The sequence below is a fragment of the Elephas maximus genome, chromosome 6 (genome assembly GCF_024166365.1).
Source record: "Elephas maximus indicus isolate mEleMax1 chromosome 6, mEleMax1 primary haplotype, whole genome shotgun sequence".
NCBI lineage: Eukaryota > Metazoa > Chordata > Mammalia > Proboscidea > Elephantidae > Elephas > Elephas maximus.
Window position 1 is genome coordinate 117,762,414 of NC_064824.1, and position 24,821 is coordinate 117,787,234.

A 24,821-nucleotide genomic window follows, 5' to 3' on the forward strand; every position below is an offset into this window, starting at 1 on the left:
TTTTTTCCCTTATATTAAGTTCCTAGAGGGCAGAAAAATATCCCCTCTGTATTGCCTAAGCCTCAGCATAATGGTATTAGTATTTCCACTTTCCACTAATATAACTTAACGTGGAAACCTAAACCATTCTCGTTGCATCTTTATCATGTTCCTAATATGTTGGTGCTATCTATTACCAGAACTTCTAGAACAGAAAGAATAATCTTGTCTTATAAAATACCATAAATCATAAGTACCTTGAGCAGGAAATAAAAATTATTTGATAATTATCTAAAAACAAATCTCTGGAAGCTCTCAGGATTTGGGGGAAAAAAAATCCCCAAAACAGCGGTTCTTAATCTAGAGTTTAGTCTAGATCCTCTGAAATTATAAACAAAATTTGTATGTACATAGATTTATTCATTTTGTGGGTGAGGGGTCCACTTATTGGCAAATTCACAAAAGGATCAATGACACACAAAAAAGAACTAACAAGCTTTGTACCCAGGAGAAAACAGAAAAGCCCCAAATCCCATTTGAACAAAAACTTGAATGATTAGAAAACCAAAATTAAATCCATTGCTAGTCGAGTCGATTCTGACTCATAGCCACCCTATAGGACAGAGTAGAACTGCCCCACACAGTTTCCAAGGAGCGCCTGGTGGATTTGAACTGCCAACCTTTTGGTTAGCAGCCATAGCTCTTAACCACTATGCCACCGGGGTTTCTGAATGATTAGAAAGTCATGCATAAAGAGGCACATCACAGAGACAGACAGTGAATTAACTTCCACTTAACCTATCCTTCATCCCCAACCCCTACCTTCATCCCTTGGCTGCCACCAATGATATCATGCCCTGCTGCATATCCTGAAACTTCTGGAAACCAACTTTTCTACATCAACAGCTACAGTAGTAGCCTTAGCCTAGCAGATGTTCAGTACCTATGGTTGCTTGGGAAATTTAATAATACCTCCTGTGAGTTAAAAAAAAAGTAATATAATTTCTTTCATTATTTCAGTTTATAAATACGTGAAGACAAGTGCCAGGAAGAAAAAATCTTAGAATATAAAGAATAAAACTCCTTGTTACATCTGATTAATCCTGTTGTGTTCTTCCAGTCATTTTCTTCTCAGCCTAAGCCATTATTCTTAAACTATAACCTAGCTTTTGAAGCATGGCTTTGTAACATAACTTAATTTGTACAGTCACTAACAGGTGAAATATACATTGTGATTTTTATTTGCAGCAGCGGCAAAACCTTGTTTGGAGGATGGGATTTCATTCACATTTCCCATATGATGTTCCTAGGGGCAGAGTACATCTTGGAATGATTCAGCTCACTAGACAAGAGTTCCTCACTGCCAAAGGTCACAGGTGCATTTAAGTCACCAAGTCCTTTTAACTCCCTTGTAGGGACTCCTTCCACCCCTAGTGCGCACTCTAAGAGTCACCAAAATTGAGTAGACTACTCTAGCCCATCACTTCGGAAAGCGTGGAAGCTCAGACTTTTTTTGGGGGGGGTTGTTTAAAAGGACCAACTGGTCCCATAAAAAAAGGAGTTGGCTATTTAGGAGTTGACTGCCCCACCATGAACGTCCCGTTCTAAATCTGTGGCTCCTGTATCTCATTTTTTTCCTTTCTTTCTTTCAAGGTCGCCTATAACATTCACGTTAACCAGATTTCCCCGTCTAATATTCTTGAGTGGGGGGGTGTCGCTGAGAGGCAACCGCGAGGTGAGGTCGCCCGAGAAGGATTATCCGCACCCAGTTCCATCCCTCGGCCGAGGGCGCCTCAGGGGCAGTTCCTCCGACACCCTGCAGAGGGCAGCAAGGCCCCAGCGACTATCCAACTGGGCCACTCCTGTCCCTCTGGGAGTTGACGAACCCTGGTCCCATCACCACAACCCCACCCAAGGAGCCCCGCTTGGGGTCGTCTCCACCCGCCCTCGATAGAAGGCGCTTCGCCATCTGCCTTTCCGTTTCTACAGCACTGGCTGCACTGAGGCGCGGCTCGGGACCTTCAAAGGGTAACAAAGCGGACAACCAACAGCTTCGTCACACCAAGCAGCCCACTGAGGAAAAGTCTCACTGAACCCTCACAAACCCCGCCCAGCGGCCTGGAAGCGCACTGCGTGCGCGCGCGCGCGCGCGCACGCGACACGCTTAGCCCCGCCCACTCCCGGAGGCCTCCCTCAGAAACCCGGCCGCGCGGTCCCTTCGGGGAGAAAGTGCGGATGCCGGCCCAGGTCATGGGGCTTCAGCAGCTCCTAGCCGCCCGGACCAGGCCCCGAGCCCGGCCCTGACTCGGCCCGATCCCACCTACCGTGAGCGACCGCGAGAGCTCCCACCCTCCCCGCAGCAGCCGCCGGTGCAAACCAAAAGGCCTAGAGTAGAGGCAGACTACCCCCCCACCACGGGAAGGCGGGGCCTTGGGGCACGGGGGCGGAGCCCAGGCCTGACGTGGGCGGGGCTTCTGGGCCCCCAGAGCTGATGAGACGTCAGAGCTGATGAAAGCTCAGAGCTGGCGGGCCACCTAGGCCTGAAAACAAGGAGAGGGTGGGCAACCCGCTAGGAGAGAGGGGGTAGCGGCGCTCCTCGAGGCATGCTAGTGAAGTAGAAAGAATACTAAATGAGGTGTAGGATGGGGCGGGTCTCATGTTTGGATTTGTCAACAAACTGAAGCCCCTTCCCTCTGGGCCCTGTCCAGCCTCTTTTCTATAAAATGAGGGGATTGAACTTCACTAAATCTCAGATCCTCACCAGCACTAGAGTGGTTTAAGAGAGGAGTCTCCTAAGCGTGAGTCCCACTGTCCGACCTTGCCCTTTGCCTCTCCTGCCTCATTTCTCCATTCATCTGTATATTCATATGCCATCACCACGAAGAAACTTGAAACTTCTCAACTCACCTAGTACTTTGTACTGCTCATGGTTTTGTTCAAGCTGATCTCTGAGCCTGAAAAATTCTCCCCACCCATTTTTTCAGGGTCCTTCTTTTATAAAGACTTTTCCATTTTCCCCCAATCAGAATTAATTGTTCCTTCCTCTTAGCTCCAAGAGCATTGTTTTAATCTTTATTACAGACTGATTGCCTTCTTCTTTGCATTTTAGTTATCACATAGGTCTGAAAGTGCTTTTGGGGTGGTAGAGACCCTGTAATGTTCATATCTGTAGTTCCAGAACCTTGCACATGGAAGGTACTCAATAAATATTGGTTAACCGAATGCTGGGGTTTAAGTGGCTTTGGTGATGCCTAGGCAAAATCTTATTCATTCACAACCCACTAAACCACCAAAAGGTCGGTGGTTGGAACCCACCAGCTACTCCGTGGGAGAAAGATGTGAAACAGTTAGGCCTAATTAAGAGAAAGAAAGGCACATGCATAGCGGGAAATGGGACCCTTAGATGGGCCCAGATTAGACACACACATCCTCTCCCTAGGAGAAAGTAGAGTGTGGGAGCTGACTCCCCAACGAGCTGAACTAACCAGACCAAAGTAAAAAAAAGAAAAATTTTATAAGTAGGCATCCTGGAATTACTGGAAACTAAGCCCTTCTCTGGTAGCCCCCGGGCAAGGCTCCCCAGAGCCAGGCAGCAAGTCTGCTGTCTCTCCTGGCTCAGAGGGCTCCCCTTCCTCATGTCCAAGTTCCTCAGGCAGCGGGCAGAGACAACGGAGGGACTGGGGGATGCAGGAACACAGTTTTTGGATGGGGAGAGGAAGCCCATACTCTTGAACAGCCTTCTCTCTGAACATCTGAGGCATCCAAGCCTCTTGGTCAGCAAAAGGAGTTGGAAGTCCATGACCTAGGCCTCTCTCAAGCCGTGTGCCTGCAAAATAGAGGTTGGTCAGGCCATTGTCCAAACCAAGGAGTATTGACTTCCTGGCCACTCCCTAATCGCTATGGCCTGGTATCAACTTACCAGAAATGGTGTTCTCTAGGAGGAAGCCCAAGAGTCCAGCCAGGAAGATGGGCTCTGTCAGCAGCGAACGCAATAATACATCCAAGGAGCTCCAGCCTACAGGGGCCAGACAGGAGGGGAACTCTGATCCTATCCAAGGCTAGAGACTCTTATCCTTCCAGGCCTAAACCTAAGCCTTGGACTAAGGACAGTTCTTTCTGAATTGTCATTCTATTCTCCCCCATTTGACCCTCTACTCTCCACTTCCCACACCCACACCCTCCACACAAGATCCTTGCAGAACATCATATCTTCTGAGCATCACACATCCCCCAGACATGCTTTGAGCACCAGGCTTCCTTTCTCTGGCAACTTTGGTATTAAAAACCCCGACCTTATCTCCCACTTCTTACCTTCTGTGCTCTAGCCTGGGTTTCTTGACCTCATTACTACTAACATTTTGGACTGGATAATTCTTTGTTGAGGATCCCTGGTGGCACAGTGATTAAAGCACTTGGCTGCTAACTGAAAGGTTGGTGGTTCAAACCCACCAGCCACTCCATGGGAGAAAGATATGGCAGTCTGCTTCTATAAAGATTTACAGCATTGGAAACCCTATAGGGTGGTTCTACTCTATCCTATAGGGTCACTATGAGTCAGAATCCATGGCAATGGGTAATTCTTTGTGGTCTGTCCTGTGCATAGCAGGATGTTTAGCAGCATCCCTGGCCTTTACCCACTAGATGCCAGTAACACCCACCCATCCTAGCCCCATTTGTGGTGGTCAGAAATGTCTCCAGACATTGCCAAATGTCCCCTGGGAGGCAAAATCACACCTAAGTTGAGAACCATTGCTCTAGACAAACCAAGCCATTTGTTGCTCCCAGGGCATGCCCTATGACTTCCTATTTCTATGGCGCTGTTTATGATGGTCCCTCCATCAGGATGATCTTGGTCCCAATTCAAGACCAGCTGAATGTTACTTTCTCCATGAAATGTACCTGGATCCTCTCCAACAGAAACCATCTCTTTCACCATCGAGCACCACAACTCTTTATCTGAAACTTTCTTGTTTTTTTCCTACATATCTTATCTTTTTTACTAGACTGTAACACCTGTAGGCATCTTTGTATCCCAAGAGGCTAACATAAACCAAAAAAAAACTAAACCCATTGCCATCGAGTCAACTCTGATTCATAGCAACCCTATAGGGTAGAGCATAAACTGCCCCACAGTGTTTTCAAGGCTGTAAATCTTTATGGAAGCACACTGCCACATTTTTCTCCCATGGAGCAACTGGTGGGTTCAAATCACCAAGCTCTCAGTTAGCAGCCAAGCACTTAACCACTGTGACACCAAAGCTAACATGGTACTCAATAAATGTTAAATAAATGGATGAACTGTTTATACCAAAGCCCAGAGAAGGGTGTGGGGCCAGGAGTCCAGAAAGCCTGAAGCCTCAGGCCCTTGGCTTTCCCACTCCTGAGCAATTCCTCTTCCCCTCTTCACTCCTCCCACCTGTGATGAGAAGGACGGGGGTTTCCCGAAGCCATCTTGGCAGCAGCAAGGCCATGAAAATAGAGAAGCCAACTATGAAGACATTCCGCCCAGAGTCAATGTCAGCCAGGTGGAAGCTGGAGAATCCAGTAGACAGAACCACAGCCTGGGTCACCCCCAGAACCCCACCTGTGTTGTATGGAAGAAATCCAGGGGGTCAGGAGAGGACTGGCACAGCAGGGGGTAGTACAGAGCTGGGAAGGTGTTGGGAGAGGGGAGAGACAATCAAAAGGCTTGTTTCTGTTTCTACAAGAAGCCCAGTCAAGAGGCCAACATGCTGGGCTGAGAAAATGAAGGCAGCTGACACATACACATATCAGTTATCCAGGGGGGGATATTCAGAAAGCAAGGGTGCCAGCCATAAGAAACTGGTTGGTCCATACTGGTGGGTATGGGCTCCATACCAGCTCTGCTGATACATCCACTCACCAAGCACAAAAAGCGGGATGGTGGTGAGGAGCTGGGCCAGCCTGGGGGAGAGTCCGAGCGCCATGCAGAGCAGCCCCACCAAGTAGGCAACTCGCCGAGATCCAGCCTAGTGAAGAAGAGACACTAGAAAACACAGCTACCTCTTCCAACTCTTCCTAGATCTTCACCTGACCAGCTCATTCTCATCATTTGGATCCCAACTTAAATGTTCACTCCCCCAAGAAGCACCCCTGACCCTTAAATTGCAACGTGCCTCCTTTACTCAGCCACTATCCCACTACCCTGCTTTGTTGTCTTAATAGCACTATAGCTCTCTGAAATTTTTTGTTTTAATTTTCTGCCTCTCCTTCTATGAAGTCCTCCAAGAGGGCAGGGACTTTGTCTGACTGTTCTTCTCTGGAACCCTAGCTTTGGTACGATGTCTGATGCATAGAAGGAGTTCAGTAATGGTTTCGGGTCTTCCCCATACTCCCAGCCCTGTGTACCACTCTTAGACATCTCTCTAAATGAGACAGCTAGTATGAAGTGCCTAACAGAGTGGTGGGCACAGCTGGCTATCAGTGCGAATTCCCTTCCCTTGCACCTCCAGCCCCCCCTTCATCCTGGGTCCGAGGACTATACCTGGGTAAGGCTCAACGTGCCCACATTGGGGAAGCTGGATGCAGTGCCCATGGGACTCCCCAGTAGCCCAGCCAGCACACTGCCCAGACCCTCCAGGCTCAGCCCTCGACTGCAGGCATGCGGAGGCAGTGAAGGCAGATGCAGAAGCCGGCCACACAGTGCGTAGCAGCTCAGGGAACTGGTGGAGGCTGCCAGCGCCATGGAAATGCCTGCAGCCAGAGTCCTGGGCGTCAGCAAGGGCCAGTCCCACTCACCTGAGAAGAAGGAAAGAACTGCTTTGGAGCCAAACTCAAGTCTGAAGACAATGTCTTGGGATCAAACAACTGAATTCTTAGGATAAAGGTCCAACTCCTTGGTCTACAAGATCTGCTTTGGTCTGACACTTACCCCTCTCTCCAGTCTCATCTCCCAGCACACTCCACCTCGCATCCTTCACTCCAGATGCACTGGCCTTGTTTCAGGCTCTTGTACTTGCTGTGTTCTTTTCCACCACAGGGCCTTTGCATGTGCTGTTTTTGCAGCCTAAAATGTTCTTCTCTCCTGCTTTCATCCAGTTATCTCCTACTCATCTTTCACGTTTCAGCTCAATGATAACTGCTCAAGAATACCTTTCCTGACCTCCCTGACCAAGTCAAATTCTCCCATCATAAGCTCTCATCACACAAATGTACCACCCCTTTGTTACACTTACCATATTTGCAATTTTACATTTACTTGGGTGACTAATTAGTATCATTCCCCAATAGGCTGTAAGCTCCATGAGGGCAGGTACAGTGTCATCATTGTGTCCCCTATCACATGCCTGATACATAGTCAGCACTTAACAGACCTTTATTAAATTAACAAATGAACAAATTTCATATACAATGCCTCAAAAGCAAACTTTATACGTAGGTCACCAAGTCACATACCTATAGCAGCAGATAAACATAAATGTAAAAATGGGGTAAGAAATATCAATACGTAGTGGGGGGTCTCTGGAAACTATAGATTTTTTAAATTGCTGACCCAAATAAAATACCTGGAGTAAGGGGCTGGAATTACCCCTTAGATTGGCAATGCCCCTCTTCTATGTATTTTTTTATTGTAATAAACATTTCAACAATCTTTACATGTGCAGTTCAGTGACATTAGTTATATTCATCATGTTGTTCAACCATCACCCTTACCTGTTCCTAAATTATACCATCACGTTTATCAGAAGCTCAGTCTACCCTTCCTATATATTTTGAGAAGACACAGAATTTAACTCAGAAAAGAAACCCATTAAATCCTGAATTCAAATAAACACCTGTATGTGAGTAACAGGATGGAGGACTAGAAAACCTACCTGGGTGAGGTAGCCAAAACCAAGGTGCCTCCATGGGGACAGACAGCTCCAGGGGGATAGTGCTGAGACCCAGAAGAGCAGAGATGATCCACACACAGGCCACAGGGATCAGCACCTGAGAGGCAAAGGGAGACAATAGAACTTATCCCCCAGAATCTTCTGAGCCAGACTTGGAGGGATAGACAGAAGTCAAAAGGTAGGGGGCCAAGGGGGCCTTCCATGCCAGCCCTGCTAACCTTGATTGCCCCCTCCCAGGTCCCCACATACCGAGAGGAGCCGGAAGGCAGGGATGTGAGCACAAGTTGGAGAGGCTGAAGCTAGCCTCCAAGGGCATGGTGGTAACCGGCAGGAACCCAGGTGCTGAGAACAGACCACCATGAGCAAGATAAGCCTAGGACAGAGAAGGAGCTTTAGGAACAAGATGAAGCAGCATCCTGAGGGGTGTTAATGGAAGTGGAGTGGGTAGAGTACCATGAAAGGGGGTCCCAGAGAAGGAAACCCCTACAGAAGAGGGGCACCTTGGGGGACAGCGGGAGACAGAGTGAAAGTCAGGGAGACAAGATGAATCAAGGGAAAGTCTTGGATTCAAAATCCAACATGTCTTGTCTGCTCAGATGGCTGGTGAATCTGACAGGGCCAGCAGCTCCACCTTCCCCCAGTTCCACACACCCCACTGGTCACCATCCCACACCTCTCAGGACTCACGTACAGGAAGGCCAGGCCCCAGTGAACGGAACAGAACAGGGCCACCTCCCTGTGGGCAGACAACCCTGCCACAACTAGGCCAGGGGCCAGAACCAGGGGCCCACAGTGGGAGAACAAGCGGCCAGGGCCCCCCAACAGCCCCAGTGTGCCCTGCAGCAGCCCGGATACCACCACTGCTCCGGACACCTGGGGGAGTGGAGGAGAGGACATTCTGCTCAATCAGGTTAACTTCAGCCTAGACCTCCTAACTAATGCCAGGGACAGGTCCCTCCCTCGACTCCTTCCCCCAGAGCATCTCAGTCCCTGCATAATGGAAACAAGAGCCTCCCAATCCCCCACCTTAGCTATCCTGCTCCCCAGGAACTCACCTCTCGGAGAGAAGTGTTCCCGAGCTCCAGGCCTTGACAGTCAGGCCCCTGACACAGGCGCAGCATGAGGGAGGCTGGGAAAGGTATGGGGCACAGAAAGGAGAAAGGTGAGTGAGATAGAGCCCCATGGCTCTACATTCCTAGCTGGTGCCTGGCCCAGCTCCAAGGCCCCTGCAGTGTCTAGAAGTCCCACCGTTGCCCAGTCTCAATCCTGCCCCCATCTCACCTATATGTTCAGATTAACACCCAACCCACCCTCACCCCGTGCCTTTGCTCTGTGCTCACAGTTTCCAGGTGTCTGGGTGGCCATAGGTAGCTTCTGACTGGTCAGCACCAGAGCAGGGATAAGGAACTCCAAGGTTGGGGCCTGGACAAGAGGCAGCCTGTAGGAACAGCAGCAGCTCTGGCAGGTCTGGCCAGCCAACAGGACTCCCCCAGTCTCTCCTACCCTTCAGGAACCCAGCCCCCCTCTCTCCAGGGAGGTTCCTTCACCTGCTGCCCATCCAACTTTGCAAGGCAGTAGACACACCACTCGAAAAGAGACTGGAGGCCAGGAGCTGAGCATAGGAGTAAGAGAGTCCTCCTGGGGGCAGACTGCGGAGGAGGAGCAGGTGGGAGACACAGAGCAGAGAAGCTAGGACGATGATATGCTGCAGGGGGAGGAATGGGGTGGGGTGGTCCTCAGACACACAACTCTCCCAGGAAATACCCATTTCCAGAGGGTCGCTCATGCCAGACCTACCCCCCAACCAAACACCCCTTTGGCCAGTACTAACTCCTGCACCTCTGCCTCCTACCTGTAGAGCCAGAAGACAGCTGAGGCCCCAGGGAGGAGGACCACCCAGAGAGGCCCAAGAAGGGGACGAGGGACTCTGGGGAGCAGGTGACGATGGCTGGAGAGCCAAGGCATCCTGGAAGCCCACGGATCGAAGTTGGTTGGGACGTGTGGGTGATCGGCTCATGCCGCCCTGGCCTCTGTCTTGTCTTGGCTTCCCTGGGCCAGAGTTAAGTAGAGAGCAAGAGGTTTGAATTTGGGTGGAGTTAGCTGCCTGCAGCGGGGGAGGAGGTGGGGCTATCAACGAAGCGGAGCGAAGGGATGAGGGATTTGGAGCAGGACAGGGCCCTTTCACCTTTGCCCAGCTCTTGTGCAACCTCCATCACCCATTAACTGGGGAACCAAGTTCTGGACCCCTCCCCCAAGAATCTCCATCCAGATCCCCTACTCCTAGACTGGGCTCTGGCAAGTAGGATGGGAGGATGAGGAGACTGACTGAAATAACCTGGGGAGATTTTGTAGACTGTATTCTCCTCTCAGCACCATTTAGAGCCATCACTATTGCATCTGCCATTCTCAGCCTTTTCAGAACCAAACTCCCTTGACTGCCTCAAAATGAAACTCAAGAATAATATATACCCAATATTACACATAATGACCACAACCACCACTCCATACAATGTTCTCAAATAAAGGAGAAACAAAGGGAAAGTAATTTATAATAAAATATTTTTCAAAAGCTAAAAGTGTGGGCACAACTAAACCAGAAGACAAGGTAGTCCAATCCCCACAGCCAAGTGTAGAACCACTATGAATGTGGTAACTATAAATGCCAGTGGAGACCTGTGTTTTATTGGCCACCGAGTTATCACAAGCAGTGTTTCCACTGGTAACGTGACTTTCTAAAACGATAAATTCTTGGTACAGTGCAGAAAAAACAAAGTACCATTTTCTCTTAATTTAGGTGTAGATGCATTTCTGGAAAACTGAGTCTTTTTCAAAATGTGCATAAAGCTATTTCTTGTTTACATGTAAAAAGGAAGACAGTTCTGGGTTCAGATAAATACAAATAAGTTTTTCGTATACATGATACCCAGCAGGTCATTCGAAAGTTGTCCTGGGAATTCCTTATAGTGACCGAAGGACCTCTCAAGGGAGATGCCTGGCATCGCAGGACGTCTAGCACCCAACCACAATGGGCTTGGTTTTTGGTTTTAGCACCCTGCCCAGGCCAACTGAACGCCAGTAGCATCCCCTCAAACCCTTGTGGCAATCAAAATGATACCCCATCAATTTCCAAGATGCCCCCTAGGGGGCAGTACCCCTCCTGCCGTGGATCATCTTAAACCCCAGTTGATTTTGACTGACAGTGACCTTGTAGGACAGAGTAGAACTGCCCCATAGGGTTTCCAAGGAGCAGCTGGTGGATTCAAACGTTTTGGTTAGCAGCCACAGCTCTTAACCACTGCGCCTCCAGGGCTCCAACTTTAGCAGTTCCAAATAGCCTTCAGTCCAATGCCCAGGAAAACTGTTTTCCTTCTTCCACTGATAACTCAGCCTTAGAATTCTCTTAACATTGCAGACTACTACGGCACACCATGCCAGCGAGGAAGTCAGGATAGAGAGAAGTGTGTCTTGGGGATTGCCCTCAAGGAGCTCTCATGATATACACCTCTTTGGCCCCTCTCCAGGTGTGCTTCAGGATCACATCTGAAGGGCCAATCCCAGGCATGATAGTCACCACCTGTACCCATGGCATCTCAAGGTGAGCAATCCTGGGGCCCCAAGGTGCTGGCAGCAGGGACAGGTGATGTTTGGAATATGAGCCAGCAACTAACAATAGGGAAATTCTGAAAAGGGGCTCAGAGAAAACAATTTGCATGATGGGATCAGAAGTGAGGAGGCTTAGAAGGCAGATCCTGCAAGGAAAAATCTTCGAAGTTTGCCCTAGAAGGAAGAGTCCAGGCCATGCAATTGAAACCGTTTATTGAAACCTCAGTTCTATAAAAGCGTGAAAAACCCAGATACAAAGCAGCGGCCAGAGAGGCCTGTGAAGAGAATACCAAGAAAGGGAAGCCTAAGAACAGGGCACTAAAAGACGGTGGAAGACAAAAGGTCAAGGTTGGGGGTCCCAGCAGTCCGCAGCTCCATTAGACTGCACCTAAGGGATGGGCGTAGAAAGGATTTCCCACATCACCTAGCTTTCCTTCAGCAGCACCCACCTGGGCCCTATTAGTCCCTGGCTGTCCTGCCACAGAGACATCACACAGACCCAGGTTAACCTGTCCTTTCTTCCCTCACCCCACTTACCCCATCTCCCACCTTTACCCTCCCACCCCAGAGAATTCAAAAACAAAAGCCTGTAAGAGCCCCAGGGAGGCGAAGAATCAGGGGCTTCTCCTCTGTTGATCTGTGACACAGCCCAGGTCAGTGAGCTGAAGCTTTCCCTCGCACTATCACTGCCACAGCCAAGCAGCTAGCCACTGAGGTCTGGGACAGTGAATGGCCTTCTGTCATCTGCCACACAACCCCTTCAGCTCCATCACCAGGAGGACAAGGGACCAGCCAAGGACCCAGAGAGGTAGAGAAGATCTAAATCAAGCTTGGCTCCTCCAGGTTCTCAGGAACTCCCAAGTCCTCTTACTGCATCCCTTGGAGCCCTGCCTAGCCTGGGAAAATGAAAGACTTGAGGCGGGCCAGCTCCATGATGCCGAAAAGGGAACATTGCTGGGGCTGGGGGAGTGGAGGGGGCATCGGGCTCCAAGACCAGGGGGGAGCCAGGCCATGAGTGTGGTACCAGGGGCTGGGAGGCCCAGTAGAGACCGTATGGTTGGTGTGGTGGCAGGCACGGCAGGCTGGGGAGTCTCTCCGAAGCTTCTGGCAAAGGGGGCAGTTGTGGAGAAGAGTGGGTGGGGCAGGAGGGTCTGGGGGAGGCAATGATGGGGGAGTCAGGGAGGCCAGAAGACTTCCCCAGAGTGAACGCAGCTCTGTGTCCTCTTCCAGGCAACTGGAGATGTTGGCAGGAGATGGTAAGCACTGTGGCACAGGAGAGGGTATGCAGGGTTCCAAGGGGCACCTGGAGGCCAGTCCAAGGTCAGGGGGGCCGGGTGGAGGGCTGCAAGACAGCCCCAAGGACTGGTGTATCACAGCCACTGATGTCACAGCTAGGGCCACACTGCTTACATATGCCATGGCTAACAGGCAGGACAACTGCAGGAGAGAGGGTAAAAAAGGTCAGCGCCCACATTCTTGGGAGGATATTCCCCCAAAACCTGCTTCTGACTATCTCTAACACACCCACCCCTCGTCTCTAGAAACATGTATTCAAGTTAGAGCTCTCTGTAGTCACTTACACCCCACCTTACCCAACTACTCCCAAGCTCCACCTAGTAGCTGTTCGGCATTTGCCTTATGTCATCCCACTCTACACATCAACCCTCTCAAGCCCTGTCACTCCTCACCTTTGCCAGCTGCTGGCAGAGGGAGCCCAGGGCCAGCTGCCAGGCTGGCTGCTCGAGCAGCACACACAGGTCTGTATAGGTATACCAGCCCCGCCGCCGCCCCTGCTGCTCAGCCACACTGGTGGAAGGAGAGAAAAGAGAGAGTCCACAACTCTCCTGCAGCTAGCCCAACAGCACCCTCATACCCTGGTGAAACCTTCGCAGGCCCTCAAAAACTAGCCGAAAATACTGGGGAGGAGCTTGTTAGATTTCTAGGCTATCTGCTGAACCAGAAACTGAGAGTAAGGTGCCAAGAATCTGTATTTTAAATAAGCTTCTCCTGCCCCCGCCCTCCCAAAGGTGATTATGAAGAAGGCAGACAAGTTTGGGATCCACTACCTTGGGCAATTCTCTTCTTTGTCTCCTCCCTCCCCCTCCCACCCCATTACACAGACCCTCATCTCTAGTTCCCATGACTTAGCCCTGAGCCCCCAAATTCCTCAAGCCCCATTTCCCAACTCCTAGAACCTACCAGCTCTCCAGCCAGCTCAGCACCTCTAAGATCTCCTGAGGGTCAGTGTACAGATGCCAATCCTGTAGGCAGAATGTGTAGGACTTGGATATGAACCAGTCATGTGAAAACAAGAGCAGCAACAACAACTATAACCACCACTGTGGCTGGCACTTAGTTGGCACTTACCATGTGCCAGACTTGGTTCCAAAGGCATTTATGTACTCACTCGTTTAATCACCACTTGTCTGGTTTCATATCATACCCTCCATTAAGGACAAAGAGAGAAAATAACCCTGAGCATGGTCTGTGCCCATGGGGAGCTCAAAGGGACAAAGTCTGGAAGGAAATAATCAGAAACCCGAAGATAAGCTCTGACTTGAAGAGTATACAAGTACTGTGAGGCCATGGAGGGACAGATAAAACCCTCCACTCCTGGCTTCACCACTCCAGGAACCTCCCAAGGCCATGGTTAAACTACAAGGGCTGGGAAGGAAAGATACAAGGAAGACAGGATAGGAAAAGGCAGAAAGAGAAATGAAGGAACAATGGCAAGCTGAGAGAGAAAAGACAAAGGGTGAAAGGAACGTAAAGATGGGCCAGGGAAACAAAGCAAGAGAGAGAGCAGCTACTCACCATGGCATTCAGGAAGCCCCTCTCCAGGGCATTGAGAGTAGGCACGGCCACACCTCCAGCAGCTCCCCACTCGTCATTGAAGACCTCCTCCTCCTCCCCTTCGTCATAGAGGTATTTACTGGCCACCATCTGAAGAGCAAGCAGAAGTGTCATCAGAAGTGTTCACACCCAGCTCCTGGCTCACCAGGGAGATGAAGGAGAGGGGGCGTCTTACCATGGAGATTAGGAACAAGTCAGAGGATGACACATGCTGTAGATAGTCTGGGTTTCGGTGCCGGAGCCGCTCAATGTACACCAGAGCTAGCATCATTGCACACGGGGAGATGCATGCCTCCCTAGGTGGTGGAAAGAGTCAGTGATTAAACTCAAGGGGCTCTCAACTCCTGTAACTCTTATGGTACTCATTCCTGTGTCTTTATATCTTCTCTTTACAGATAACCATTGCCCTCTCTTTAGGACCCAAACAATTTCGTATTGTCTCTCTCAATTTCGGGCTCACCGGGACACATGAGCTACATATTTCTTTTGGAGTCGGCGAATAGGGCTGGGGGCTGCCTTCTGGAGCAGTTCCACAGCAATGTCTGCAAGACAGAGAAGGAAAGCAGGGTGAACAGCCCCACCACCACACACCCTGATCCCCACTGGTAGCAGCAGAAGACCCAGATCTATATTTGCTGAGGCCTTGGGAACAGGACTACGGCAGCAAAATAGAGACCAAATTCTCCCACACTGAGACAAAAAGTCCTTTTCAAGTTTGGATTTCAGCTCCTTCCAGCAGGAAGGCTTATTTCCCATTCACCTGAAATTATTCAGGAAAAAAAAAGTACCTTATTTATTCTGGAAATACACAATGGATATCCTTGAAAAACTAAAAGCTTCTGCTATTCAAATCAAGAGTGACATCGATTTCTAGGATACTTTTTTTTACTTATTTAGACTAAAAGAATATAAAACATAAACCAAGTTCTTGGACCAAGTACCAATGAACTGGCTGGGAAGAGGCAGTACAATTCGCCGAGTAAGCCTACAGTCATTCCGGCGACTGCTGACAACTCGGTTGTCATGTCTCTCACATGCCCCGACACACCACACGGCCTAACCTGCCACAGGGCTGGAGAGCTCCTCCAGGCTACAGTCGGCCTCCCAGTCCCAACCATAGTAGAGTCTCTTCCGCAGCCGCACGCTCAGCTTCTGGTGTCCCGGGAGGAACTGAAACAGGGCGGGAAGGTGGTGGAGGGTGAAGGGCAGGGAAGGGTATGACGGAGATCCTGGCTCGGGACTGGAAAGCGGGGTGGGGGGCGGCAGGCCCGCCGCACTGCCATTGGGGCCCCGCCCCACGCCGCCCCTAGTTCTTGGGTTCTTTGCCAATGTCAGCCTGGTCCACAGGGGGAGGAATATCTCTAACAACGGCTCCCCGGGAGAGGTCCTTCGAGAAGGGTTCCCCAGGCTGCTCACACCACCCCCATCCCTACCCGCGGTTCTCCTTCAGGGCCCAGGAGCCGGGGCCTCGAGTAGGCACAGCCCGAGCGGCGGCAGCCGGCTCCCGAACAGGACAGTCAGGCGAGCTCGCGGCTCTGCTCGGGCCCAAAGGGGAGCGCGCGGGTCCCGGCCCCCGCGCGCTCACCGTGAAGTCCTGGAAGCCGGAGAGGGAGAAGGTGCCTTCGTCGTCCAGTAGGAGCCCTGCCAGGTCCATCGCGCCGTCAGCCGCCGCCCTGCGAACGCGGAAGGCAGGAGGACCCGTCGTAAGGGGCCGGGAGCCTCCCCTGCTCTCAGTCCAGCAGCCCGCCCTCCTCCCTGCTGTGGGCCGCCGCCCTCGCCCCTGCAGCCCCCTCCTCTCGCGCGGGCGGCAGGCGGGGCCCAGGCGGCGGGCGGGCGCCTCTTCCTGTTCCGCCCCGGGCGGGGCGAGGGGCTCCGGGAGCCGGGAGTCCGGCGCCGCGCTCACCTCGCCGAGTGGAGGAGACCCGGCTGCGAAGCGCCGACTCGGTCTGTGCCGCGCGGCGCGTCTGTCCCGCGTTTACAAGCCGCGGGGAGTCGCCGGTGAGTCTGCGCCCGGCACTTCCTGCCGCACGGTCTGCCGAGCCGCCCCTCGCAATCGCCGGCTTCGCACTCCTGGGTTCACTGGAATCCCGGGCAAGCCACAGAGCCGAGCCCCAGCGTGTCCTCGCCCGAGAAACGGGGACAGTTCCTAGGGGACCGCGCCGCACTGAGGATGGACGAGGCCGGCCGTTTCGTACCAGTGTCACGTTAATGTGAATGAAGCAAGACACTAACAGCGAGTTGCCCCAATTGTTTTTTAGAAGGGGAGCTACACACACACAGCAACATGCATTTAAAAATGTCCGAAAGGATGCCACAGGGAACTAACAGTGGGGGAACTGTGGACAAGGTGTGCGGGAAACTTTCCACTGTGTACGCGTTAGTATGCGTAGCTTGAAATTTTAGTAAACTTAATTATATACATACTTTGCAGGGTTATTTTAAGGATTAAAGGAAAGGAATATACAGCCCCTGGGACGTTGTAAATCTGTGTTATTAACATGTCCCCCCAACACTAAACTGCACCTAAACAAAGCTTTATTTTTAAAGTCACACGTCCTTTCCCACTCCCAATCCCATGCTTAAGGAGAAGGAAGGAATTCCGACGCGTGGAGGCAGGAAAAAGGATTACAGAGAGAGCTGGAAGAGACAACTTTTCTGGGTAGGTGAATCTGTTCTCCGAGTCTGTCGAGTCACACGCTGGTGCTTGTTTATCCGCTGAGGGGAGGGAACAGGAACTGGGAGGACGAGTGTCGAGGGCTGAGTCGTGTGAGGGCCGCCGCCCAGCTCTGGGCAGAAGCCGATGCTCCCCGGGATCCCGGGCGTCGAAAAGCCCACTTCCTGCCCCTCCGATCGGAACCACACGGGGATACCGAGCCAGCCCCCGAGTCCCTAACTGCGCCGCCTGCGCAGGGAGAAGAAAAGGGGCTGGCGTGGGGAAAACACGGATACTGAGTCCATCGGCCCGGCCGAGCGCACTGCCGAACCCCGGCCTCTGCTCACGCTTCGGCAGCCACAACACGCACCTGCGTAGACGCAGGGTCACCGACCGCCGGGCGGCGCGCAGGCGCCGGCCACCCTATCCCGGCGGTTAGGCCGCCTCACGTGACGGGCTCGTCGCCCCGCCGTCACGTGACGCCCTCCGCGGCCCCGGCGGCGCTCTCCGCGGCGTGCGCCCCCTTCCGCTTGACGCGCCCCCGGCGGCGGCCGCGCAGCCCTGGCTCCTCGCGGGCTCGGGCGGCGGCTGCGGCGGGGCCATGGCGAGCGGTGGTGGCGGCGGTAACGCCGGCGCGGGTGGGGGCCCGGGACTAGGCTCGAGCCTCGGCCTGGGCCTGAGCCTCGGCATGGGTGAGGCCAGCAGCGAGGCGGAGGAGGAGGCGGCCACGGCCGAGGCGGTGGGACGCCTGGCCAAAACGTTGTGGCTGCGGCTCCGCGGATGGGAGGCGGTGCTGGCGGCGGCGCAGCGGCTGCTGGTGTGGGAGAAGCCGCTGCACAGCCTGGTCACGGCAGCCGCGCTCAACGGCCTCTTCTGGTAACGGCCGCGGAGGAGGGGGCGGGGCCGGCTGCGCGGGAGAGCGGGGACGGGAGGGGGCCGGGAATACCATTCCGCTTTCTGGGGAGGTTGTCACAAGGCCCGGAGGGGGTGACTCATCCCCCCAGTTTTTAAAGACAGAAGCCCGCCTGGGCTGGCCCATTCCCTTATCTTTGGGTGGCAGAGTCAGGCCTGGAGGTTCCCGTTCCCTTATCGTTGGACGCTTTTCTGTCTTGCAACGATGCATGTGGAGCCTCTTGCCTCCACCCACCCGCTGAGGTGCCTGTCTTTCCCTAAGGTTGCTGTCTTCATCTTCCCTCCGGCCCATCTTCCTACTCAGCATCTCGCTTTTGGCCTATTTTCTGCTGGATCTCTGGCAGCCTCGCTTCCTCCGTGATGTCCCAGGTGAGTGTTTTATTCATTCATTCAGCAAGCACCTATTGTGCACTTAGCTTGTGCCTGACCCCCCTGGATGGGGAATATGCAGCAGGCCACCTGCCTCACAGGCACCATCCCCATTGCAGTAAGGAAATAAGGAATTACTTCTTTTCCAAAATCCACGTTGCTCTTGGTATAGTGGTTTAGATTGAGGACTTTGCAGCCAGATTGCCTGGGTTCCATTCTCTGCTCTGCCACTTACTACATATGTGATCTTGTATAAGTCACTCAGTTGCTCTTTGTCTCAGTTTACCCATTTGTAAAACAGGGGTGATAGATCCTACTTTGTAGGAAGTTGAGGGTTAAATGAGTTAATGCATACACATTGTATGTTTGTAATAATCTTTTACACGTAATGGGTATTATATAAGTGTTAACTTTCGTTTACTTTCTTGTTAGCTATATATTTATTTAACAGGCATTTTTTTTTTAGGTGCCAGGTACGTGTGTGAGTTGTTTGGGGGCATAAATATGAATAAGATGTGGTTTCTCTACTTGAAAAGGGTAAAGTCTAAAAAAGAAGACAGATGTACAAACAATAATAATGTAGTACTTCCTGTGGTTAACATCTGAAGAAAGTGCTCTGGCACTCAAAGGAGAGGCAACTAATTCTGCCTCAGGGAGTATCTCCCAGGACTCTTCAGACTCAATAATTCGTCCCCCTTTTCTCCCTATAGCATCATCCCCAGAAGAGCCACACTCTGACAGGTGAGTGCGGGTCACCTCTTGAAGACAAATGCCCGGATCCTGTCTTACTTGTTGGTTCCAGTGTCACATAGAGCAGGGCAGTACTGCAGCTTCTGCAGGCACAGACCCCAGTTTAGTGAATGGACCGGTAACAAGCCAGCAAGTTTGCTTGGTTATAGGTGCATGTGTGGGTATTGGCGTACCTGCTCCTTTTGGGGCAGAGGGCTTGGTGCTGTGGGCTTTGCTACCAGGACCAGGACAGCCAACTGTTGGGAGGCGGGGTTTTCCACTTCCTTAGAATGAAGACCTCATTGGCATGCTCAGAGGGATTTGAGTGCCTAGAAAGTTGGTGTCTGAGGCCTCCAGGGGTCATGTCATGTCTCCCCAGTGAGGGTGCGGGGTCAGGCGCCCGGCCGCACCTGCTGAGTGTGCCCGAGTTGTGCAGATACCTGGCTGAGAGCTGGCTCACCTTCCAGATTCACCTGCAGGAGCTGCTGCAGTACAAGAGGCAGAATCCAGCTCAGGTAACCTCCCCCATGCTATATAAGAGTTCCCTGCTCTTGGGGGAGATGGGGGGAGTGGATAGAAGTGATAGGAATTTTTGGCTGGAGACCCTGAAGGAGGAGGCCTGGCTGCCTCCTTGAGGCCACATTCACAGCAATGGTACAGGAGGTGGGGTCACCCTAGGGAATAAGCTTCTGGTGTTCTGACACTACTTCCTGTTAAGGCAGAACAGTCCCAGTTACAGCTGTTCAGTGGTGTTAACTGCAGACTTCCTGAATTGGTGGTCTTGGGCATTCTCTTAAGTAGACTGGGATCACAGGGTTTCTAGAGGGAAGGCCTATCCTTCCACCAGCTGTGTCACACTTCCTTACCAGATGAGTGGGGCACATGCCTCAGCCCACTGCTCTTAGACTGTGTTCTCTTCTGCAGTTCTGTGCTCGAGTCTGCTCTGGCTGTGCTGTGTTGGCTGTGCTGGGACACTATGTTCCAGGGATTATGATTTCCTATATTGTCTGTGAGTAAAATCTAGTTCTTTTCCTTCCCAAAGTCCTCTCCTTGTCTTCTTTCCCTGGTCTGACCCAGAGGGAGGACTGTGCTCTCTCTCTGCTCAGTTACCTGCTAACAGAGGACTCTAGGGATGCTGTAGCATTAGTAACGGGAAGAGTCATCTGGGGAGGGGGCCCGTGGATGTGGAGGGAAGAGACTGGTACAGCCTGGGAAACAGGATTTGTCTTCCTTCTGCCCTTCCTGCCTAGGGGCCAGTCGAATAAGAGATCTCAGGGTGTTGGTGTAGGGTGTGCTGAGTACTCTCTAATCCATAGTGCTGAGTATCCTGCTGTGGCCCCTGGTGGTTTATCATGAGCTGATCCAGAGAATGTACACACGTCTGGAGCCCCTGCTCATGCAGCTGGACTACAGCATGAAGGCAGAAGCGGACGCCCTGCATCACAAACATGACAAGAGGAGTAAGGGGCTCCCTTACCTCAGAAGGGCCAAAGTGGGGGAGGGCCTTGGCTTATAGCTTGTGAAATGCCCTGGAGTTTAGATATTCTCCTGCATCCCCATATCTGTCCATGTTGGTCACTGCCCTGCTGCGCTTGCTTTCTCTAGAGCGGCAGGGGAAGAGCGGACCCCCAGGAGTTGATGAGCCACTGGCAGAGACTGAGAGTGAAAGCGAGGCAGAACTGGCTGGCTTCTCCCCAGTGGTGAGGCCCAGGGAGATGGAGGTGGCACGTGGAAAGCTAGGGAAGGATCTTTCTGTTTTAGAGCAGCCATCTCTCAAGGGGGTAGGAGGTAGAGATCAGGAGGTGGGAGTTAAGGGGCTCCCAGAAAATTGATTTTTTTATCCCAGCACCTGTCGTGTTCCATATTGGCTCTCCTGCAGGTGGATGTGAAGAAGACAGCACTGGCCTTGGCCATTACGGACTCAGAGCTGTCAGATGAAGAGGCTTCTATCTTGGAGAGCGGTGGCTTCTCTGTATCCCGGGCCACAACTCCGCAACTGACTGATGTCTCTGAGGGTATGGGGAGCCCTGTGCCCCTCCTGGTCTTCCTATTCCCTGTCATAGGACATTGGTTGTATTGTCTGCTTCCCATAAACATTCTCTCTGGGGAACTGGCCCTCTAGTTCTACTCCAGCTCATGAATGACCTTAACGTCAGGGCCTGGCCCAGCAGTCCATATCTGGGGTTCTCATTCTTGAGCTCATTGGCCTGTTATGGCCAATCAGAATGGCAGGCCCATTCCTTACCCTTTGTTCTCTGCACAGATTTGGACCAGCAGAGCCTGCCAAGTGAGCCAGAGGAGGCCCTGAGCCGGGAGCTGGGGGAGGGTGAGGAGGCAGAGCTGGCCCCTCCCGAAGAGCTGCTGGGCCCCCCTCAGGCCCTCTCAAGGCAGACCCTGGACTCAGAGGAGGAAGATGGGCCAGCCAAGGAAACCTTGCTGCGGTTCTCCTCTCCCCTTCACTTTGTGAACACGCACTTCAATGGGGCAGGATCCCCCACGGATGGAGTGAAGTGCCCCCCAGGGGTACCAGTGGAGACGCTGAGCCCGGAGGCAGTGACTGGTGACCTGACCACTCTGTCCAGCACCCTGTCACCCCCACTTTGCCTTGCTGAAAGTGACCCAGTCTCTTCCCCCTCCTTGCTCCCACCTCTCCCCCAGGACTCACCCCAGCTCCTGCCTGCCCCCGAGGAAGAAGATACACTTACCACTGAGGACTTTGAGTTGCTGGATCAGGGGGAGCTGGAGCAGCTGGATGCAGAGCTGGGGCTGGGGCCAGAGACACCCCCAAAGCCCCCTGATGCTCCACCCCTGGGGCCCGACACCCTATCTCTGGTACAGTCAGACCAAGAGGTTCAGGCCGGGGCAGAACCTTGAGCCACAGGGGTGGGAGCTGCAGGTACAGTAGGGCTTCCTGGCTAGGGGTGTTGCTGTTTCTTCCTTTCCCTACTACCCGGAAGGGGCAATGAGAGGGGAAGCTGGCTGTTCCTGGGCAGCCAGTCCACCTTCTCCCTGCCTGCCCGCCTGCTGTCTGAGGCCTGGTGCAGTACCTGGGCCTGGGATCGGTTTTAAGTCTGTAAATAATTTTACATTTGGGTTAGTGGGTGAACAGAGCTAGGGAAGTCCTTCCTGTAGCCTGCACTTGCCTCCCTGCCTCACCTTTATTCTCATTCCACTGTGCCCCAAACCCTGGCAATCTGTCCCTTTCTTTTTTCCTCCTATCCTCAGGGACCTGTGCTGCTGTGCCCTCATGTCTCCCTTGGTTATTTAGTTCAGGCACTTTATTGTTTTTCTCTCCTGTCTCCTGCTCTTCTTTGCTTTATTTCCTTGCTGTGTCTCATCCTTAGCAGCTCAACACCCGCTCTTTCCCACCTCTTCCTTCCCAGCAAGCACTGGCTAAGCTTTAGGGAGGCTCCTGGTCTAGGAGGTAAAGACTAAACCTGGGGTGGTGGGTCAGCAGTAGTTGTGTCTGTAAGTCACTAGCCAGTGTCACCTCCACTGCACCCTCGCCATAGTTCATCCTGTTCTCTGATGAAACAGGAGAGCAAGATCCTACCGCATGTGCACAGCACGGGGGCTGGTGAGCAGGAGTTCTGGTGGGGATGGGAGCCTTCGTCACTGTCCAAGGGAGGAATGAGGAGACCTACATCTATGGGCTGTGGGTGGTCCAAGTGTGATGGGACCCCCTACGGGGGTGAGGAAATAAGACAGTAACATCTGTGCAGGTGTTGACAGAAAAATAAAGTGTTGATTGGCTAGAACTGCTGCTGCCTGCCTGCCTGCCTCAGTGTAAGCTGAGCCCACGCCCTGTGCTTTGACCCCTCTCCCCTGACCTCCTTGTCGTAATCCTGGCTGTTTATTTCAAAACCCAAACCTGCTGCCATCAAGTCGGTTCCAACTCATACCAACCCAGTAGGACAGAGTAGAACTGCCCCATAAGGTTTCCAAGGCTGTAAATCTTACGGAAGCAGACTGCCACATCTTTCTCCTGTGGAATGGCTGGTGGGTTTGAACCACCAACTTTTGGTTTGGCAGCCAACCACTTAACCATTGCACTACCTGGGCTCCTCTACCTCGGTGTAAAAGGAAACCAAAAGAAAGGATTATGCAGACAATCCTAACTTCCCCTTAGCCATCTTCACAGTGTGATACATTTTGTGAGATTTAGCATGTGTGAATAAAGTGTATGCAGGAGGAAATTGCCTCGTCTTCCCAATCAGCAAGAATTTGGGATCTTAACAATTGTCTGCTACCATGTTTCCTATAGGCTTAACACTGTCTTAGGAAGTCCGCGCCCATCCACATACTAAGATTCAACTTGCTCAGCCTGGTTTATCTATACTGGGGGACCTATACCTGCATCAAAACTGGTTTCTGGCCATGGAATACTAAAGAGAGTAGCTAACACTTACCGAAAGCATAATATGTGCTTGGCACTGTTTTATATGATTTATATGTAGTTACTCATGTTTTTTTCTTACAACTCCGTGAGATAGGACTACTATTAACTCCATTGTACAGACAGGTGAACTTCTGAAGGCCACAAATCTTAGTAAATGGTGGTGGGACCAGGATCCAAGCCTAAACAGTCTGGCTCCAGCAGACACTTGTGAACGGGTAAGCTCCTGCCCATTGATAGGGCACAAATCGGGGGACGCTCAAGGACTTGGGAGTAGAGAACCAATCTATACCTTGACTTTACAAAGGATGGGCTCTTGGCAGTCCTCCCTCTGGGAAAGGATAACATTAGTAAAGGCCCAGAACCAAGCAGATGGCCTCCTTTATGAGCTCGTGTCCTCAGCCTCCAGTTGGAGGTGCCATATGGCAGTGCTACCTGTCTTTTTGAGGTTGACTTCTTTGTCACATCTCTCCTGAGTGCAAGAATTTTTCCTTGCCATTTGTTTGACGTCTGCCTGAGAGACAACCTTCTAGGGTTTATTGAAGTTCTGTCCTGCGCCACTGAAGGAACATGAACTTTTAGTCATCCAGAGATTTCAGAGAATGGCAAAACCAATTCTATCAACAAATAGGCAATTCAAAAAAACAGAATTAATCCATCAAAAAGACAAAGATTGCTATGTGACCCACCTTTAATCCACTACCATGTTAAGCTCAGAGTTTGAGGGTAGAGCCAGAAGCCTGTAGCTGGATCTGAACATTCAGAAGCTCGGAGCTCCTCCCATGAAGGTCCATTCTTGACATTTACCCTGCTCTACTACACGTCTGGCTGTGATTTTTTTCAGTATCAGGTGTCCTGGCCATTTAAAGGATAAGGGAAAGCTTTTCATATGAGTGAAAGGAAAATGAGCAGAAATGTGAAACCTACAATTAGGTTCAAAAAAATGAACTGTGGAAATACAGGGTGGGGGAGGAAGAGTTGGCTACCTGTGCATGTTGGGGTGGGTGAAGTGCATTTTAAGTAAAAATTCAAGCGGAGCTAGTGGCTGCTCATAAACTTAACGTAATTTTAGGCTGCATTAATAGAAATGGAGTCTTCCAAAACTAGGAAAATAATACCAGTAGTGTGCTGAGTGTGACTTGGAACACTGTCAGAAGATGGCCTGCTATGCTCGTGAACAGATTGACAAATTGCAGTATGTCCAGGAAAGGGCCTCTAGAGATGAAGGCTGAGAGACATCGTATGAAGAACCATTGAAGGAACTGGGAGTGTTTAAGAAGAAAAAGCTGAGTTGAGTCATGTCAGCTACCTTCAAACATTTGAAGAGTTGTCTGTTGGACTTCATAGAACAGAAATCTTTGGGTAGATTTTTACTAATAGTAGTGCTACACAGAATTTGGTTTTCTGGTCAAAGAATATTGTGAAACAAAGTCGTTTAAAATCATCTTTAAAAGCAGAAAGATCGAGGGTAGAT

The 24,821-nt window shown here is 51.6% G+C and overlaps 4 protein-coding genes across 9 annotated transcripts in view; 1 reads left to right on the forward strand and 3 right to left on the reverse strand.

Annotated features, from left to right (window-relative positions):
- NHEJ1 (non-homologous end joining factor 1) overlaps positions 1–2,390 on the reverse strand; it is a 131,919-nt gene extending 129,529 nt beyond the window's left edge. For all 4 annotated transcript variants that reach the window (XR_007517966.1, XM_049888222.1, XM_049888223.1 and 1 more), the window contains exon 1: positions 2,304–2,390. The gene's annotated coding sequence lies outside the window, so the exon portion shown is untranslated. The remainder of the gene's footprint in view (positions 1–2,303) is intronic.
- On the reverse strand, positions 1,670–10,297 carry SLC23A3 (solute carrier family 23 member 3). The gene is made up of 16 exons (XM_049888841.1): positions 9,685–10,297; positions 9,380–9,537; positions 9,173–9,270; positions 8,888–8,961; positions 8,524–8,705; positions 8,082–8,205; positions 7,815–7,929; positions 6,485–6,738; positions 5,864–5,969; positions 5,396–5,563; positions 3,899–3,994; positions 3,517–3,805; positions 2,304–2,364; positions 2,081–2,195; positions 1,880–1,998; positions 1,670–1,795 (listed from the first exon to the last, which is right to left on the reverse strand). The coding sequence occupies exons 1-16, from the start codon at positions 9,847–9,849 to the stop codon at positions 1,670–1,672; spliced, it is 2,250 nt and encodes a 749-aa protein (XP_049744798.1). The 5' UTR covers positions 9,850–10,297.
- A 1,334-nt stretch (positions 10,298–11,631) lies between these two features.
- CNPPD1 (cyclin Pas1/PHO80 domain containing 1) lies at positions 11,632–17,410 on the reverse strand. Of its 3 annotated transcripts, XM_049888226.1 has the most exons (9): positions 16,192–17,410; positions 15,874–15,961; positions 15,350–15,458; positions 14,749–14,830; positions 14,464–14,584; positions 14,250–14,378; positions 13,635–13,717; positions 13,124–13,241; positions 11,632–12,872 (listed from the first exon to the last, which is right to left on the reverse strand). In XM_049888226.1, exons 2-9 carry the CDS (start codon positions 15,940–15,942, stop codon positions 12,327–12,329), a joined length of 1,257 nt encoding a protein of 418 aa, XP_049744183.1. In that variant the 5' UTR covers positions 15,943–15,961; positions 16,192–17,410; the 3' UTR covers positions 11,632–12,326. The 3 variants fall into 3 exon arrangements, with proteins under 3 accessions (XP_049744183.1, XP_049744182.1, XP_049744185.1); XM_049888225.1 differs by lacking the exon at positions 16,192–17,410 and having other exon boundaries at positions 15,874–16,147; XM_049888228.1 differs by lacking the exon at positions 16,192–17,410 and having other exon boundaries at positions 13,635–13,696; positions 15,874–16,143.
- Positions 17,411–17,457: 47 nt separating this feature from the next.
- On the forward strand, positions 17,458–23,141 carry RETREG2 (reticulophagy regulator family member 2). Its single transcript, XM_049888224.1, has 9 exons — positions 17,458–17,817; positions 18,116–18,222; positions 18,933–18,963; positions 19,331–19,466; positions 19,876–19,960; positions 20,268–20,411; positions 20,557–20,651; positions 20,831–20,966; positions 21,215–23,141. Exons 1-9 carry the CDS (start codon positions 17,543–17,545, stop codon positions 21,823–21,825), a joined length of 1,620 nt encoding a protein of 539 aa, XP_049744181.1. The 5' UTR covers positions 17,458–17,542; the 3' UTR covers positions 21,826–23,141.
- The last annotated feature ends 1,680 nt before the right edge of the window (positions 23,142–24,821 follow it).

What these genes read in the sequence shown, in the direction of transcription:
- SLC23A3 (XM_049888841.1), bottom strand. Translation starts at nt 9,849, where the DNA reads ATGAGCCGATCACCCACACGTCCCAACCAACTTCGATCCGTGGGCTTC. An exon ending in CACCCAGACACCTGGAAACT is followed by an intron (nt 8,962 to 9,172) that starts GTGAGCACAGAG and finishes TACCTTTCCCAG; the next exon opens with CCTCCCTCATGCTGCGCCTG. An exon ending in CTGCCTTCCGGCTCCTCTCG is followed by an intron (nt 7,930 to 8,081) that starts GTATGTGGGGAC and finishes TTTGCCTCTCAG; the next exon opens with GTGCTGATCCCTGTGGCCTG.
- CNPPD1 (XM_049888226.1), bottom strand. Translation starts at nt 15,942, where the DNA reads ATGGACCTGGCAGGGCTCCTACTGGACGACGAAGGCACCTTCTCCCTC. An exon ending in ACTTGTTCCTAATCTCCATG is followed by an intron (nt 14,379 to 14,463) that starts GTAAGACGCCCC and finishes CTTGCTCTTCAG; the next exon opens with ATGGTGGCCAGTAAATACCT. An exon ending in CTGAGCTGGCTGGAGAGCTG is followed by an intron (nt 13,242 to 13,634) that starts GTAGGTTCTAGG and finishes TCCTTCCACCAG; the next exon opens with TGTGGCTGAGCAGCAGGGGC.
- RETREG2 (XM_049888224.1), top strand. Translation starts at nt 17,543, where the DNA reads ATGGCGAGCGGTGGTGGCGGCGGTAACGCCGGCGCGGGTGGGGGCCCG. An exon ending in GAAGAGCCACACTCTGACAG is followed by an intron (nt 18,964 to 19,330) that starts GTGAGTGCGGGT and finishes ATGTCTCCCCAG; the next exon opens with TGAGGGTGCGGGGTCAGGCG. An exon ending in ACTGACTGATGTCTCTGAGG is followed by an intron (nt 20,967 to 21,214) that starts GTATGGGGAGCC and finishes TTCTCTGCACAG; the next exon opens with ATTTGGACCAGCAGAGCCTG.